The 17,650-nt window shown below is 38.0% G+C and overlaps 2 protein-coding genes across 9 annotated transcripts in view; one reads left to right on the forward strand and one right to left on the reverse strand.

Annotated features, from left to right (window-relative positions):
- Positions 1–17,650, forward strand: part of HGD (homogentisate 1,2-dioxygenase) — a 339,522-nt gene that overhangs the window by 117,629 nt on the left and 204,243 nt on the right. The window lies entirely within an intron of this gene.
- The window catches only part of STXBP5L (syntaxin binding protein 5L), a 190,148-nt gene that overhangs the window by 113,191 nt on the left and 59,307 nt on the right, over positions 1–17,650 (reverse strand). For all 8 annotated transcript variants that reach the window (XM_062618662.1, XM_062618680.1, XM_062618688.1 and 5 more), the window contains exons 3-4: positions 7,348–7,429; positions 5,184–5,284 (exon numbers count right to left, since the gene is read on the reverse strand). In XM_062618662.1, the coding sequence (XP_062474646.1) occupies positions 5,184–5,284; positions 7,348–7,429 (183 nt within the window). The remainder of the gene's footprint in view (positions 1–5,183; positions 5,285–7,347; positions 7,430–17,650) is intronic.

A 17,650-nucleotide genomic window follows, 5' to 3' on the forward strand; every position in this document is an offset into this window, starting at 1 on the left:
TCTGACTGCAAGTCAGAAAGTACATAAACAGAGTTCACATTTATACAGTATGAACCTGGAGGCTCATTTATGAGCAGGCAAGATATCACAGGAATTCAGTTCTTTGAACAGCCAAGGAGACAGATCATCTAAGTTTAGTAACTCACAAGTCCCTAACACACATGCAAACAGGTACAGGTACTGCTGAGACTGTGCAGCCAGTCACTGTCATTCACTCAATAGCCTCTTGCTGTCATTTTGATGAGGTGAGCTCTTAGTAAGACAGAACACAAAATCCTGCAAAGATACAACAAGCATGAATATAGAACACCACAGAAAAGTCACCAGATCAAAAAACACCTGGTTTTATTCTTTGATTCCACGCATTGCAGTAATACTTTCAATTATCTTGTTCAAATACTGCAAAATAGTCAGATTTCTAATTACCAGTAAGTTACAGCTGAGAATTGCTTTAAAAGTCACCCACTTAAAGGGCTCCTCTTCCTCTGTGCCAAGATACCCTCAACACTATAAAGAATGTGTTAGAGATCAGAACCCCAAAGCCAGTTATATAGATTCTGTTACCTTGTGATACCCCTGCAGAAGGGCACTTAGAGTATTTTCATGGCATTAGAGCACAGTATGTGCAGATGGATTTAAAGACCCAAAATAACTGTCTTAATGTATGCTGAGTAGAAGTTAGCGGATAAACTGCTGTAGTGCTGCTGGCTCACTTGTAACGCACCGATCAGCACTGTCTAGAAGAAGAAAAAGAGGAGGGCTATTTCCTACATCAGTGAACACAAATGAACTAGCTCAGCTTCTGAATGACAGGAGATGAGCTGTGTTCCTAAGTGAAACAAGAGCATGCAGGCCCAAAGGGTTTGGATTTCACACTGTAATCCTTGCTGTTTTCTCCTGTCCCAGTTGCACTAATCTTATATGGGAAAGCTATGTGAACTGGTGTATAATTAAATCTATACTTGCTGAAGTCTGCTCTGACTATGTTAAAAATAACTAAGGCCTATAATAGTTTCCAGTGGTTCTTTGCGTCAGAGAGAGACAGTTACAGTAGCTGAGTTATTTATTTTGCCTAAAATGTCTACTGAAGATGAATATGGCATCTCCTATGACATCAGGAAAGCAGGAATTAACATAAGGAATGTCACCATAATGTTAACCTTCAAAAATACCAAAGTGATTCGTGTACATTCTTTCCAGAGGTTAAAAAATTTTACCTGTCCATTCCACTTGTATACGGAAAGGCAAATCATACATTATCAGTCATATGCTACTGTCAAGCATCTCTTTGAGTAACTGTTATCATTACAGCTCTTGGCACAGAGCTGAGCACTGAAACGCACTGCTTACATTTAAATTTTCTTTAAGGTTCTTAATGCATTGTATACCGTTCCAATTGCAGCAATAAAAATGAAAGATTGCAACCTTGTATTGTGATATCAGGCAAAACCATATAATTTGCTAAAAAGTCCAGAGCCCTACACTGTAGAACAAAAATACGTTTGCCATTATGCCTCATCCTTCAGGATTCCTTCTATGCCTGATCCAAAGAGGCACTTTGTAAAGGAGAGACAAGTTAACAATACTTATGTTGCACCATCATTAGTTTAACAATAGGTCACAAGAAGAAAAATAATATCTGGAGAGGTTGCAAAGTATGACTTCATGGCTACAAAAAAGCATTTCTTAGTGAATTACTATTCCTAAACCATTCAGGGTCTTAACAGTGGATGCTACATGATAAGTGAAATATAACCACTGTGCTGCATTAAAGAGTCTTTACTCTGCACCAGTTTTTACCAAAACTTAAAGAACAAATATGGTTTGCAGTTTTGTGGAAAAAAAAAAAAAGGAGAAATATATATATATATATGTATACACTTGGCAAAATTTGACGCAAGTAGTTGAATAAACATACACAGCAACACTGCTAAGAGCAGGGTTTTAGCCCATCATCCTGCAATCTTAAACGTCAAGAAGCAGAAGCAAATTGCAATTTAAACAGTTCAACCGTATGAAGACTGGTGCAGTGAGTAATAGCCAAAGACTTAAGCAGCACTCATCCATCTAACAGAATCTAAAAGTTGTATGGTTCATGCATCAAATATTTTAAACCCTCTGAATAAAATGATTCTACATGAAATCTGATTAACTTAGGTCAAATTAATCAAGAGTTTGGACTAATACAGCCTTTGACGGTCTAAACTGCACGGCCTTCTTCAACAGCTGCTTTCTGAAAACATGAACCAGTATTAAAACCTCTTCTCTGCCAACTAGCATTTCTCCCTACTTAAGAAACATCAAAACCAACCCATTCATTGCGTCACAAACTTAAGACCAAAGACCATCTCTCCTCAGCATAAATCTTGCCTCCCCTTCATCTCCCCCTGCAAGAGGATTAAAATAAAATATTAACAGTTCCAACACCAAATAAAACTTAAGTTTTGGAAGAACAAACCTTGGAATTTCTTGAAGAAAATTGATTTTTTAATCTTATCAGCCTCCCCAATTCCCATACGTCCATTTTGCCCCAAATTTCTTCTAGTTAAGGCATCATTATTAGCCATTTCTCTGAGCATCACATAATTTATAACTTCTGTGCTCTAGCACAAAAATATATTCAGAAGAAAGAGGAAACTCTCTTTCAGACTTAGTTCTGTTAGGCATATATACAGAGAAATGTTCGAAATTAATGAGAGGGGGAATTAGGATTTTAGCCCTACTTTTTTGCTACTTGCCCAAAGGCTGATGTTGAGTTTTATATCCTGAATTTGTAATCAAGCTTAGAAAATTGAGTTAGATTGAAATTAATTGGTATGTATATTAACAGAAAACATAATAAAAATCAAAAGTCTGAGCAGTGGGTGGATGGAGGTGATCCTGCCCCTCTACTCTGCTCTCGTGAGACCCCACTTGCAGCACTGTGTGCAGTTCTGGTGTCCTCAGACACAGAGCAGTGGGAGCAAGTCCAGAGGAGGCCACGAGGATGATCAGGGGCTGGAGCACCTGAGACAGGCTGAGAAAGTTGGGGCTGTTCAGCCTGGAGAAGAGAAGGCTGCGTGGAGACCTCATAGCAGCTTCCAGTATCTGAAGGGGGCTTACAGGGATGCTGGAGAGGAACAATTCATCAGGAACTGTAGTGATAGGACAAGGGGTGATGGGTTCAAACTGAAACAGGGGAAGTTCAGGGTAGATATTAGGCAGAAGTTCTTTACTGTGAGGGTGGTGAGGCACTGGCACAGGTTGCCCAAGGAAGTTGCAAACGCTCCATCCCTGGTGGTGCTCAAGGCCAGGCTAGACGGAGCCTTGGGTGACACGATCTAGTGTGAGGTGTCCCTGCCCATGGCACGGGGTTGGAACTGGATGATCTTAAGGTCCTTTCTAACCCAAAGCATTCTATGATTCTATGAAAAATGAAAAGGTTTCATTCTGGAGCCAAGTGCCTGAATACAAAACCCCAGAAACTCAGGTCAGTGCTAGTCAATACTGAGAAAAACAGAACTGCCTACAAAGTTATTTCTTCATGCTTTTGAAAACTCCTTTTTAATTTAAAACTGTACTTGCTGCCTTGATAATATTATATGGAGGTGTATCAGGGTATTTGCTAACATGCTAATAAAAGTTATTTAAGTGGCAGTGATTGTAACAGTTACTTAAAATATGCATGAAACAATATTTGTTTTTTTTACTTACAACTTACTATGAGTTATATTTACTTACACTGAGACTTTGATAAAAGGCCGTACAGCTGGCTATGCATTTGCTCCAAATAACTACGTCCTCATACCTGATTAAAAACCTCAGTTCAAAAATGTCATTACACTAAATTTGCCTTTATGCGCAGTTTCCAGTATTCCAAATAACTTGCTTCCAAATATTTTCCCCATTTTTTAGGCTGTCAGAAGCAAAAGAAGATTTAGACAAATGTGATGCCACAAACGTTGCTCTCAGCAATGCCTAAATGTGTGTGACTTTAATTTATCAAGAAATTCTGACAAAATTCTGACCAAGATACCACGCTAGTGTCTCTGAAGAGAAATAACAGGCAAACTGCTGAACAGACACTGCATTCTTATAAGTATTGATCCCTTAGGTTGTATAGCAAGTTGCTGGCTGGGAGAGCTAGACCAGGATGTACTGCAATAAATTCTACAAGTCAGATTTATCAGTGACAAGCTGTGGATAATGTACCTGCATGGTAAGAATACCAAGATGAAAATATTTCAACGTGTGTAAAATGATAACTGACTGCTCAGAAGCAGCTAGCATATGGACATAGCATTTTAGTTTTTCATCTTCCCCCCACACAGTCCCAAAACACTGCATATACTTTTGCAATAGGTTATATTAATTTGGAATCAGGATGTATATTTTCTAGATTATTATGTATCTATGTATTCAAACTTCAAAAAGGTCCATGCCAAAGATGAACTACAGAATAACTGTATTGCCCAAGGACTCTCAACTGCTGCACTTCTGCACTGAATCTTGCTCTGCTGACCTAATTCCTTAATAGAAACATAGAACTTTTTCGTATTATTAGTAGATAGGTAGCATTCAAACTCCATAATATTGCACCAGGTTTTACTTGGGTAACCAAATACAGACTCAATTGCTCAGCTTCTGGTTGAATTTGAAAATCACAACCACTCATTTAACTTATTATCAGTAGGGATTTCTACAGTTAGGTACTGATAAAACAGAATTTAGAGAAGCAGTCTCTGATTCATTTGCCATTTGCCAGTTTCCCAAACCCACAATTTATTTCTGCCCAACTTCCAGTATTTTACAACTTAAAACGCTTTCAAGGTAAAGAAAATAATTATTTCCCTAATACAGGCAGCTGAGGCACTCTGGCTAGAACTGAACAAGAAGTCAGCTGAAAGGATCACAGGGCTTGTGTTTGGTCATAAGGAAAACAAATACACTAACTGTCATAGCAGTTAATGCAAAAAGAAGGTAAAATGAAAAACATTTTGATGAAAAGCGGACGAAATTTGTCTAGTTCTGAGAAGGGTGCAGGAAGAGAAAGTGAGGTTTTGTTCCATGGAAACAGGACTCTAACAATGGAAAACTAGATTACCCTTAGAAAGACAAACTAATAAGTGTCTATTATCAGAAATTCAGAAAGTAAGCTTGGTTTTTGAAAAAAATAATACATTTATTTTGTCAGAGAATCTTACCTTTCCCTGTTAAATTTCAGAGAATGTAGGATAGCTGGTCGCTTCTGTCGGAGATTCCACAAATGAAGTGCATCATCTGCACTTGCACTGACCAAAGCACCCTAGAGCAGACACAAAATACAGCACAACATATTACTTTTCTGCAGATCCTGCCTTATTTTTCAGTGATCCTGACTGGTAATGATCTACCCATAGAAAATGATACAGTTTATGGAAAATGTTTGTTTTCTTCTAGAAAAAAAATACATATTCTACTGTAAATAACAGTCAATTTGAATTGATCTGGTAAGTGTAAATGCTTTAAATGAGTTCCAGTTCAGCCAAAGTTAAATCAAAACTCCATCAATTTAAAGCTTTATAGTAAGGTTACATGTGAAGGTACATGGGAACTTTCATGTATTTCCACATAAGCATAGAGATAACGAAATGGAGAACAGACAACATTTACTTTAAAAGGTGAGTGTGAAGGGTATCTAAAGGATAAAGGGGTTAGTGCACACACTGTCACACAAGTGATGGTGCCAAGCACAGTTCAGCAACCCTATCAAGACAACATGAAACTCAGAAGTGGAACTGTGAAAAGAAAATGCAGGCAAGAACACAGGGTCAGGTAGCAGAGGGAGAAGACCTAGGAAAAAGTAAGAGATGTAGACAAAAGGAGAGTCTTTATCACAGATAATAAATACTCTGAAGACTGGTTCTGCTTCTGGTGCCCCCAAAATGGGCATCTTCCAAAGTCCAGACCTCTACCTGCCTGGGCAGCTTGATGTGAAGTTACTCTATCTCCTTTCTACTATCTTTCTTCTCACCATGGAACAGTGACGCTATGTGAAAATGGACTGCAGAGGCAGCTCCCTACAGCTGCTGCAGTGATTTATTACATTTACACCTCAGATCAGTTCTAATACAAAAGATCCATCCCTGTGTATTATTATGGCAGAGAGGAACTAGATATTGCCCAAACAGAAGGCAATGCTGTATTCTGAGGAAGGGTGAGGATGTAACTGAAAAAAAATCAGTTCATATCAACTATGACTGACCCATAAACTTCTCTTTCTGCATCTTGAATTTCCTTCCTAATCCTAGCAACTTTTCAATGTTGACATATGCAGGTGAGACTTCTCTAATTCAGTATAATCCATGCTTTAATTCTCATCTCCAGTTTGGACCAGTGTCAGAGAGAATCTCCACCACAGAAATCAAACTGATCTTATGTATTAGGGGTTCGAGGGATCACCTAATAAAAAGAAAGAACAATGATGCAAAGCTTGGCCTCCCCGTTTTCATCTCTGCCTTCCTCTAAAGAATCCCACTGGACTGTTTCTGAAGTTTCAGTCCCACCTCCTCAGTTTCTGTGGTTCAGGCAGTTTCTCCAAACAAAGGTATAAAAAAAAAATAATTTCTCAGGTTTAAAAAACTGCAAAACTAGAACTTTTTTACTGAGAAGCTCTAAGATGTCCATGCTTAGAAAGAGGACTTGAAACTATCAAAATTTTTCCCTTATTTCATGGGAGAAAAATGAATTAAAACTGAACTACGACTAGCTTATCATTTGGACAAGCTAAGAGGTTCTAGGAAAAAAAACAAAACCGGTCTATATGCTCCAGAAAGTCCCTTGACTGTTACCATCTCTAGAGATCTTCTGCATAGAGCATGCTATAATCTGTCACTGTTTCTTCATGTTGTCTAAACTTGATTTTCACAAACCACTTGCAAAAACTAAGCATGCTGGCTTGATTGATGACCCCTTCAATTGCTTTTCCCTGTTTCAAGTAGTAGCATATTCCCAAATATTGAATTTTCAACCAATAACCATCAATATATTTCCACAGAAAGATTTATCCCATTTATTAATTTCTATTCGAATCAGGACTGTGCAGCACATTTAGTAATTTAATGGATTTTACATCTACATGAACACATTCATATATTAACTGCCTTTTGTTCAGTACTTCATACTGATGTATATGAAGGCAATACTTTCCCTGCATGCAGTCCCATAAATAATCTTCTAAAAGGCTGTATGGTGAATCTCCTCTGGAGGTATGCCACTTATTTGTTGGCACAATTTGTCAATGTGAAAGTTATATCACTCAATTACAAGACATGAATTGACTTATCGAACTAAATTCATACTGAAGAATCTGAGTAAGTATGTCCTTACCTCATTGATTAAGAACTGGAGCTGCAGAACTGCAGCACCACTTTCATGCTGGCAGTAGCAATCAACACCAGGCCTGCCCAATCTGTTGGCATCACAGTCAAGGACTCTAAGATTCCTGTTATCACCAGGAGTAAGAGGGGGAAAAAAAGAACTACCAATTAAATTCTAATTAACCTCTAATTAACCTCAATTCTTCTTGCTTTCTGTAAAACAAAAGGAGTCATGCTGACTTGCCACTGTTCTAATGAAAGCACCAACACCAGCAGGCTGAAGCACATGCAACTGTGACTGATCTCTTCTTCCCTGTTTTTTTTTTTTGCCTGTGAAAAAAGATACATGAATTAACACAAAAATTCAGCAGGATACATCTTAAATATCTTTGTACATATTACTGATTCATATACACATAAATATATCAGATTTTTGTTCTTATCAAGACATTATAAAATTAACAATAACAGATCTGTAGCAGGCTTCTTTTTTAAATCTGAGAGAATGCTTTTTAGAGTGCATCGTTTCACACTTAAAGCTCACGTTACTATTGCTCTGCCTCATCAACAGAAGTACAATGCAGTGAAATGCAAAGTCTAGCTATGAACTACATTACCTAATCCAATCCACAGTTTGAGTCAAACCACTTATACTGCTTCTGGCAACCCAACTAGTTCACCTGGAATTAACGCAGACACACTGCTTTGCAGCAGTATCTCCTTGTCCAGATGTATCATGAATGTAGCTTTCCCTCTGTTCTCTTTGGGTCTTTTTCTCTGCATGCTGAATTGCTATCTCCCTAACTCAAATTGGCCCTTTCCCACCCGGGTCAGAGACTTTAACAAGAAAATGCTGTTGCAGGAAATTATCAAAGATAAAAAGTAAAACAAGAGAGGCATATGAAACACGTTATTAACAAACATGTTGTAGGTGAAAAATCTTACGCATTCAAACATCAAGATTATGATTAGAAACAAGATTTTCCAGCATAAAGCCCTATCTACTTGTTATATTTAATCATGGAACCATAGAATTCCTTAGGTTAGAAAAGAGATTTAAGATCATTGCATTGACCCATAAACCACCACTAAACCATGGTTCCCTAAGTGCCACATCTGCACATCTTTTAAATACCTCCAGGGACAGTGACTCCACCGCTGCCCTGGGCAGCCTGTTCCAATGCCTGAGCACCCTCTGAGTGACAAAATTGTTCCTAAGCTCCAGTCTAATCCTCCCAGCGCAGCCTGAGGCCATTTCTTCTTGTCCTGTCACTTGCTCCCTGGGAGAAGAGACCAACTCCACCTCACTACAACCTCCTGTCAGGCAGTTGTAGGGAACAATAAGGTGTCCCCCCCCTCTCCCCAAGCCTTCTCTTCTCCAGACTTACCCCCCCAGGTCCCTCAGCCATTCCCCATCACACTTGTGTTCCAGGCCCTGCACCAGCTCCTTTGGCCTTCTCTGGACCCGCTCCAGCACCTCCATGTCTCTCTTGCAGGGAGGGACCCGGAACTGAACACAGCATATTGTAAATTCCTGAACACAAAAGTGCCAACTGAGCACCTATACTGCAGGCAAATGTCAGAAACTTTACTCCCCCTTTCACAGGTGAAGATACTCGCAGTAAACTATTCTAAAATTGGCCTCAGGGAAGTAGAGTCCATAGCTTAGCAAATGTGAGGGTGAAAACTTTAAAGTATTAAGCAATTGCTTTTCCAGTTGCTAAACATGCAGTTTTAAGAGAAACCACTGACCTTAACAGACCTGAGCTCTACTCCTGATGTTGTCAACTCTCTACTGGATAACCTCAGGGTGAAAAAAAAAGTACCTTTTCTTCCCTGTGCTTTCATTTCCCTATTTGTAAGGTGGAGATAGTATTTTACATAAGAATACAATATTTCCTTTGAGAGTGATCTCAGTGCACTGGTATTTCCAGATGAAAAGCTGGGTATAAAACTTCATAACTACATTATGGGACTGAAAGGTGGAAAAATACTGGAAGTAACTCTATTTGCAACTTGTTCCCAAAATGTGGTCCTGAATACAACCATAACCAATGAAATAATAAAAACCTGTGCATCATTTAAACAACCTGTTTAAAATGGACAATAAAGACAGATGTCAAGGATACTTTTTAAGGGTTGATTGTAATTCTCTGGCCCATTCTGAATGAGTTCTCTGTGGCACTCCTTCTTTTATATCGTTCCCCACTACTTGTAAAGTGAGAGGAAGAAAGACTGGCACTAAACCCAACAGGGATTTCAAACCGAGTGGAAGTTTTAAGAGGTAAGTGCTTTCCCTTTAACTTAAGCTTTATATTCAGTATAAATACATGGTATTAGCTAATGACTGTTCTTAATGAAAATTACACTAGTATTGCCCTGATTAAGCTGCTGTCGCCCTTCAGCATAAGTATCATGCTAAATCAGTTTTCTAGGAAAAATCCTAACAGAGTAGATGATTTCATTCAGTGTATCACAAAGAAAGCACTCTCCAGTAATTCACATTTATTTGCATAAGTGTTCAGACTGAAATACTTCACGAATTACTAGAATAAGAGAGAAATTGTGCTGTCTGAGTCAGTCTGGCCAGTTGCCCTAAAGTAAGGACTGGTGCTTAAATAGCAGCTTTCTTACTGACTGATGTTGGTTTTCAAACATTCTGGGAGCTGCAGTGAGGTCCTTTCAGCAGAAGTAGCTGGAGAGATACGATGGCTTGATACATGCTCTTGCACTTTAGTCCATCTTCTGAAATTCTGTGCTTTGCTGCCAAGCATGGAGGACTGCAACCTTCCCTCATTAAATCTTTTCATACCAGCGAACTCTACCAGGACACAGAGCAGAAGTAGCTACAGTACAGGCTTCTGACTGAATTTATTCTTTCACTTTTGCTTTTTTTGTTAAATAATGATGCTGCTATCAGGGAGAGCGGAATATCTCTGAGGATATTAAAAAGGGGGACTAACACAGAAGCATCTGAATACCTTGAAGTAGACATCATGGGTTTCAAGGATAAAAACCAGTCACCATCTTCTCTCTCATCAGTATGTTGGATCTCTCAGAGGCTTTCACAGACATGCCAGATTATCCTAACTTATATATAAGAGGGAAAAAGATGAATACTAAGTCTGGATATCTGTGGGGATCTAGAGTGAAACAAGTAAAATCAAAATTACTTGCATCAAGCAGTAAAATTGTGACAGCAGTAACAATCAAATGGAAAAATGTTAGTCCTGAAAATACGTTTAATCCTGGTTTTAATATCTATATATGTGAAATAGGGTATTTTGCTCTGTATTCACTTGTATGCAACAGTTTTTCACAGAGTATTTCAACATCCTGTTATTCAAAAACCTATCATTATTTTATGGGGAAAAAAACTTGAATTCAGCTTCCCAGATGAAGACTTCTATGATAGCATAATAAATTATTAATAAAGACTTCACAGTCTCATGTCTTGGGCCATTCCATCGCAAATTAAAAATAATTTCCACTTCCAAACATTACAACCCAATTCAGATCTTTCCTGCAAATCCTTTTGGTCACTTGTATAAAGATCAGTTAGCATATATCTGATACTCCCATGTCATACCCATACTCATCTTGTATGCCTGATGTCAAAGCACATGCATATATGGGTATGTTTTACTGGAAACCAAAGTTACCAGTGAATGATTGCATACATAGGAGAGGTATCAATGGGCAAAGGTTCTCCTAAGCCTGATCTATGATCAAACTTTCCACAGCATGCCACATCTTCCATGACTCATTTTTACTACATGATACATACAGATCTGATGTCTGTCCTTCTTCTCAGTGGTTAGTACTAATGACATTTGAAGACTTGAAAGTCTTGTGCGTTAGCTGAGAACCAAAAGTGCAGATGTGTTAGAACTGATTGGAGTTGAGACCAGTGTTACCTGCATTAGGTATTTAAATTCTTAGGACCAGAAGGGGCAGAGGTAAGACATATTTTTCTGCATTAAGATGGGCGATTCTTTATTAGTGTCAGTTTAAATCTTTCTGCAGTAACAAGAACTGCAGTCTGATTTGCTCCTCCTTGCAAGACAGAGGAACTGAAGCAATGGTACCATAAAGGACCTCCTGCCAAAGCATGCCAAGCAGCTAACAAACATCCCCTGTTGAATAAAAACTGTTAAATTATATATGGCATCTTTTTCAAAACCAAAATTCTCCCATAGAAGAAAATTACACCAAGCTATGTATTTTTCAACCACTTCTTCTATGACTAAAACCAATCTATGTACAGCAATGAGCACTAAATTAAGGGGTTATAATTATTATGCAGAAACAAGGTTCTCACATCCACTGCTTTATTAAAAGACACACTTAAATCAGGCAATCCCTATTTATAGCCTCTCCTTTAAAACATTTAGGAATTGTGGGGTGCTGCTTGAAGAAGTCCTGTCATCTGATCTGCACTGACTGGTACATGTTTGAGTAGGAATATGCAGCACCCTAAAAGCAGATGCTTGTGGGCTGGTGTTACTCCATTACATAAACCAACTGTAAAATTGATTTAGTGTGCAACTGGAATATAGAACAGCTTCTTCTTGCAGAAGACCTATGCCACTGCGTGATTGAAAACCCACCAATTATTTAGCCAAATAATTAACAGAACGGTTGAAGAATTCAAACATACCACTAACCAACTAAACCAACCAGGAGGTTAGTCAGCTGTATCTGTGTCACAGGATGGATTCTGTTCAAAACATAACCATTATGAGAACACCACCATTACGAAAATATCACCTTTATCAACTAGATTTGTAGTTCTGAACATAGCTACTTTCAGTTCCTGGAATATAGTTTTACAGGTCCTTTGTGGGATTTCTGTAAGTCTCACATACATTTATTTTCGGTCTAATAAGGAAAGAGTATATTTTGGTACAAATAAATGGCACAGCCCTAGGTTTTGTACCTCAAATGGTCTTCAAAAGGATTTTTTTTCTCTCTTTTCATAAGATATTCTATCTTCGTGATTTCCGAAGCATATTGCTCCAGCGTTCACTTCTCCTCACTATTAAGAATGTCATGCTATATGTAGAATCAATACATTTAGCTTCAGTTTCAAGCCTTTGGATCTCATTATGCCTTTATGTGCTAAATTAAACAACTTCCTCCCAGCAGAAATTTCCTGCTTTGAAACTGTGATCAAGCTGTATCTTATCCATCTTCTGCATAAATAAAACCAAAATACCCTGAGCTCCTTTATTTTCATGTCACAGCAATTTTGTTAGCTCTCGAATGGCTCTCATGGGGTTTTTTAATACAGATTTTAGAATATGCTCTCAACTTCCAGTATGAAAAGAGCTACACATCATTTGGAAATGGTTTCTTTAAGACAGTGTAAAAATGCACATGGCATTTTATTATTTGTTAAATTCAATATAGTTTTCAATACATGTGTGTGACGCCTCTTAATTACCTTAACAAATCGGGAAATTACATTTGTATGGTTCTTGAGACGTCTTCGTTGCTTTTCCAAAAATAAGCACCCCCTTACAAAGCTTCATTTTGTTAAATACATGTAAGCTGAGCTCACTGAATGTCTTAAAAAGAACATGCAACTTAATCCTAGCTTTATGGCCTTCGATTTGCTGTGCATTCACTGGACACTGCTTCATTAAACAGCTCTTAGTGGGTCTTGTTTAAAATATAAAGGACTCAGTTTTACAATGAGCTTCACTTTAACTTGACCAGTCATCTGATAATAAAGATCTCTTCTTTTCTTCCCCTTCACTACAGAAAGATGGAATCTCTCAGGATGCTCAGCGTGATGTATTTTATAAATACAGACCTTTTTGGCACCAGTAAGAGTGAGCTTTTGGTCTACAATAACCTTTGCCTTGTTTATTTCTCTTGACATAGATTTCTCTGTTCGTGCATACAAATTATGTAAGAATTCATCTCAGGAACAGCTAAATATCCATTATGATATATATAGGCAGAAAAAATTGCTTTTGGCAACTTTGATTTCTTCCAGGTTAAAGCCCTCATGGGTAGCTGGCATTTAATGGCAAGTCTATATATACAGACTACAGTTGGATAGCTGAATGAATGCTGTGAAAAATATGACCATTTATTCAAGTAACATGCAAATTCACATCAACACTATTCACATTTTTTTTTATTCCTATGAATTTAGAAGCTATTTTAATTCCCAAAATATCTGCAGATACCACAAGAATTACCAGCACTTATAGGGCTATATATTTTCATCTCTTTTTGAGACCGCCTTTCAGATCTTTGTCATTTTGGGAATCATCTGTTCTGGAAACAGAACATGAATACAATCACCATGTGACTGAACTCAATCAACCCTAAACCTGAAATAGCAAATTGTGAAAAGCAGATACTCAGAGGTAACGACTCTCGCACTGTTTCGCAAATAACACGTAGATAAATAAGTTCATACCCCATTTGAGGAGTATCAATAATTTTTGATTGCCATTTGTATATGCATATATACATACATCTATAGTCATTAACAGAAACCACCCAGCTCTAAAGTCACCTCCAAAAAAGGAGCCATTTAGTTACCAGTCTGTAAAAGCTCCACATTGCCAGGCCTGAAAGATCTATATTTTGAGGCTGTTATTTCTTGCAGTAGTAACAAACAACTGTAAGAGCTTGCACTTACAGTGGGCATCCTCTACTTTTTTTCATGTAGACATAAACCTCAGCAATCTCCCTGACACATACAGATACAAACAAGAAGGGCAATAGCAAGTGAAAACTGAAATCTGTAGAAGTGAGGGAAGAGCTTACTGACTGTACTCACAGGGGCTGCTGTTTCAAAGAAGTTTACAAATGCTGACACAAGTTTAGCCAAAGGCATGACAAATAAGGGAATAGAAGCAAAAGCCTGTCAATTAAGCTTGTTTACAAACACATCTGGTAAAAAACCACAGACAGGATAAGCTGGGATAGAACAGTACTCTTGTCCTAATGCACACTGGAGGTGACAGAAAACTAAACTGGGCCACAAAATGAGGGCTGTGTATTTTGGAACATCCAAAAGCCAGGAAGTCACTTTAAGATAACCAAAAGTCTGCACGACAACATATAGAGATATAGATCTAAAAACTGGTAACAACTGCATTTATTCAATTTATTGCCTTTTAAGAGGACTATGCAAATGATACCGTATGCTGGCCATTTATATGCACTGGGCATAGACAGTAGACTAAAATACTCTCCCTTACAAAAGAAGGTAGCTTTAACTCAGCCTTCAGATATTAATATTTAACACAGTATTTGCTCCATGTGTATCTGAACACCCAGAACACACATAACAGATGCAGGTTACCACGTGTGCGGTCACTGACAAATGCAACCATCCACAATGCTTTCATACTAAACCCCAGCGCATGTAAAAGTTAATGTGTGTTAGTATTCACGTTACACCTGCTTGTCCACTCAGGCACTGAACTTGTTGATGACATGTTTAGGGAAAGTCACTGAATTTTTAGCCATTTGTAACAGTGATCACAAGGTGCTGCTTTTCTCATAGCTTCCAGTAATGAAGAATGACTGGTGAGAAAAGAAGATAAAATGTAAAGTGATCACTTTGTAAGTCTTTCAAAGAAAAGGTCAAAAGATCTGTCAAACTCCTTGTTTCTAAAAAAGACATTTTTCCAAACATTAATTCTTCCTGTAGCTGCTATGGAAAAGTTATACTACTAAAAAATACATTAAACCTTCAGCCATGTCATGACAGAGTTTGAAAACACACACTAGACTTTCTCTTTTAAACAAAGACAGCAATTAGCCATTACTGGAAATCTTTAAAACAAGGCTGCCTTTGTTCCCAAATTTTACTTCAACCACTGGACTAAGAATTAGGTAATGAAGGTCCTAAGGCAAACACTGTAGCCCACAGGAGATGAGAATAGATGGTTAAATAGTGTTCCCTCTTATCTCAAACTGTTTTACAATCTGTTTTGGCTAATACAGATACAGAGAGTGAAAACTTCTTTTTCAGGGGTGTTAGAATAATAAACAGTTGCTCTGCTTACTTCTTATTAATTCTTCATGCTAGGTACTTCACAGCAATGAGTCCCCCACAACTACAGTTCTGTGTTTCATGTGCAATTATGGAGTTCTAGAATGAGCTCTGCTCTGTGCACTGTCTTACTCCCCATCTGGTCAAAGCAGAAGCAGGCGCACAGATACTTTTTTTCAAAGTTAAATTCACAATTACATGTACTATGTAATAAATCATAGAATCACAGATTCATAGAATAGTTAGCATAGGAAAAGACCTTAAGATCATCCAGTTTCAACCCCCTACCATGGGCAGGGATGCCTCACACTAGACCATGTTACCCAAGGCTCTGTCCAACCCGGCCTTGAACACCGCCAGGGATGGAGCATTCACAACTTTCCTGGGCAACCTGTACCAGCGCCTCACCATCCTCACAGTAAAGAACTTCTTCTTTATATCTAACCTGAACTTTCCCTGTTTCAGTTTGAACCCATCACCTCTTGTCCTGTCATTACAGGATGAAGAGTCAGTCCCTCTCCAGGATCCTTGTAGGCCCCCTTCATATACAAGCAAACAAAAAAATCCCAGATTTTAAGAAATCTAGTCCCTGAAAGTGTCCAAACCACCAGCCATGAAGACAGTTATCAGTTATGCAAGTGAAGCAATTGTCCAATAATAGATCATTAGCAGAACTTGCATTCTGATCCACGTATCTACTGTAAGAACTCAACTTCACAAATCAGATTATATTATCATTCTGTTAAATTTTCTGATTATGCTGGAATAAGCAGCAGGTTATACCGTGCAGATATAACCCTGAGGCACTGAAGTCAAAGTGGACTATTCGATGATGCCCAGTGAGAATACATTTTCAGTCTTACCCAGTAGTATGCCAGAAAATTTCCATGTATAACAACACACGACACTTGTGTTTAACTGAGAGATCTGAGTATAATTATGTATAACCTTAGAGAGATATATTATGCAAGGGCACTTTACTCAGAAAAAAATGCACTAACACACAGGTACTAATGCACTGAGACAGACAGTACCTGATCTTGGCTCAGGCTTTGCAAGAGGTAAGTGTTTTAGAGGTTCATTCCCTTGACTGTCTGAACATTTCCACGGTTTCAAGGAACGCGCCCTATAACTTCAATATGCCAAAAAGAAATTACTTACTTTAAAAGCCTTTCATTCAGACATTTCAGTGTTTACCCAACTACAAGATGATGCAGATGCTGAGCTCATTCACCACGGTCTTCTTAGGCAGAGCAGTGCTGCCTGAAATATTAAATAATTTTATTAATTAACAGGAAGCTGCTTGTAGCTTCTCAGTTTATGAGCAATTCCTCACATTCATCACCTGCATCAGCTCTATTATCATCTCTTTAGTATTGGATGGTTCCAGGTTGTCTCTTGTACAACACAGAAATCACTTCACATTCAAAACCTTATTAAGAGGAGGTTCAGTATGTTAAATTAGGCAGTAATTTTGTTCCTGCCCCAGAAAAACAGATGAAAGACATTTCTATGCATTCCAGTTACACCCTATTAATACTCAGCATTTTTGCCAACCAATATACTTATTTTTACACTTAATAAGGAAAAATATAAACATAGAATTTCATTTATTAAATAAGAATTGACAGGTAAAACATGGGAACTCACATGCTATCAACAGGAGTCAAAACCGGCAATGAAGCTATTCAACAGTCAGTTTGTCTTCTGTTACTGTAAAACTCATGGGTTTCCAAGAGAAGTTTTCAGTAACAGATTACATGGAAGAGGCATTGTTTTTTTCCTAGTGCAAGACAAAGGTTAAATGTTACCTACATTTCATCACTCATCGAATCCTCCTGAGTCACATATTTATTGTATCAGATTTTGAAACAAAGTACACTATAGACCATAGTTCATCAGCCCTTCCATCCAATTTGTATGAAACAGGTAACCAGCAGCTGGTTATAATGTATTTCAGGAAGCCCTTTTGGTGCAAATGAGTATGAACTATGACTTTGCCACTTTAAACAGATACTTGTAGATTATTTTATACAAACTGCGCTCATGTTTGTTACCAGCTGTGTTAAGCATTTATGTTTTATTTGAATTAAAATTTATAATCATATTAGTTAACATGGGTTAAAACATGAGTAAAGGTTTGAAAGCCTAGTTGGTGAATACTAAGTAATGTTCAAAGAGCATTTTCAGTTTAAGAAAAGACTGACTACTTCTGGGAATAAAACAGGATGTAGCAGAAATCTCTAAGGAACCCAGTTTTTCCATGCCAGTTACTGAAGTCTGCATG

The sequence above is a fragment of the Pezoporus occidentalis genome, unplaced genomic scaffold (assembly GCF_034315485.1).
Source record: "Pezoporus occidentalis ecotype Australia unplaced genomic scaffold, CSIRO_AGI_Poc_V1 ctg104, whole genome shotgun sequence".
Classification (NCBI taxonomy): domain Eukaryota; kingdom Metazoa; phylum Chordata; class Aves; order Psittaciformes; family Psittacidae; genus Pezoporus; species Pezoporus occidentalis.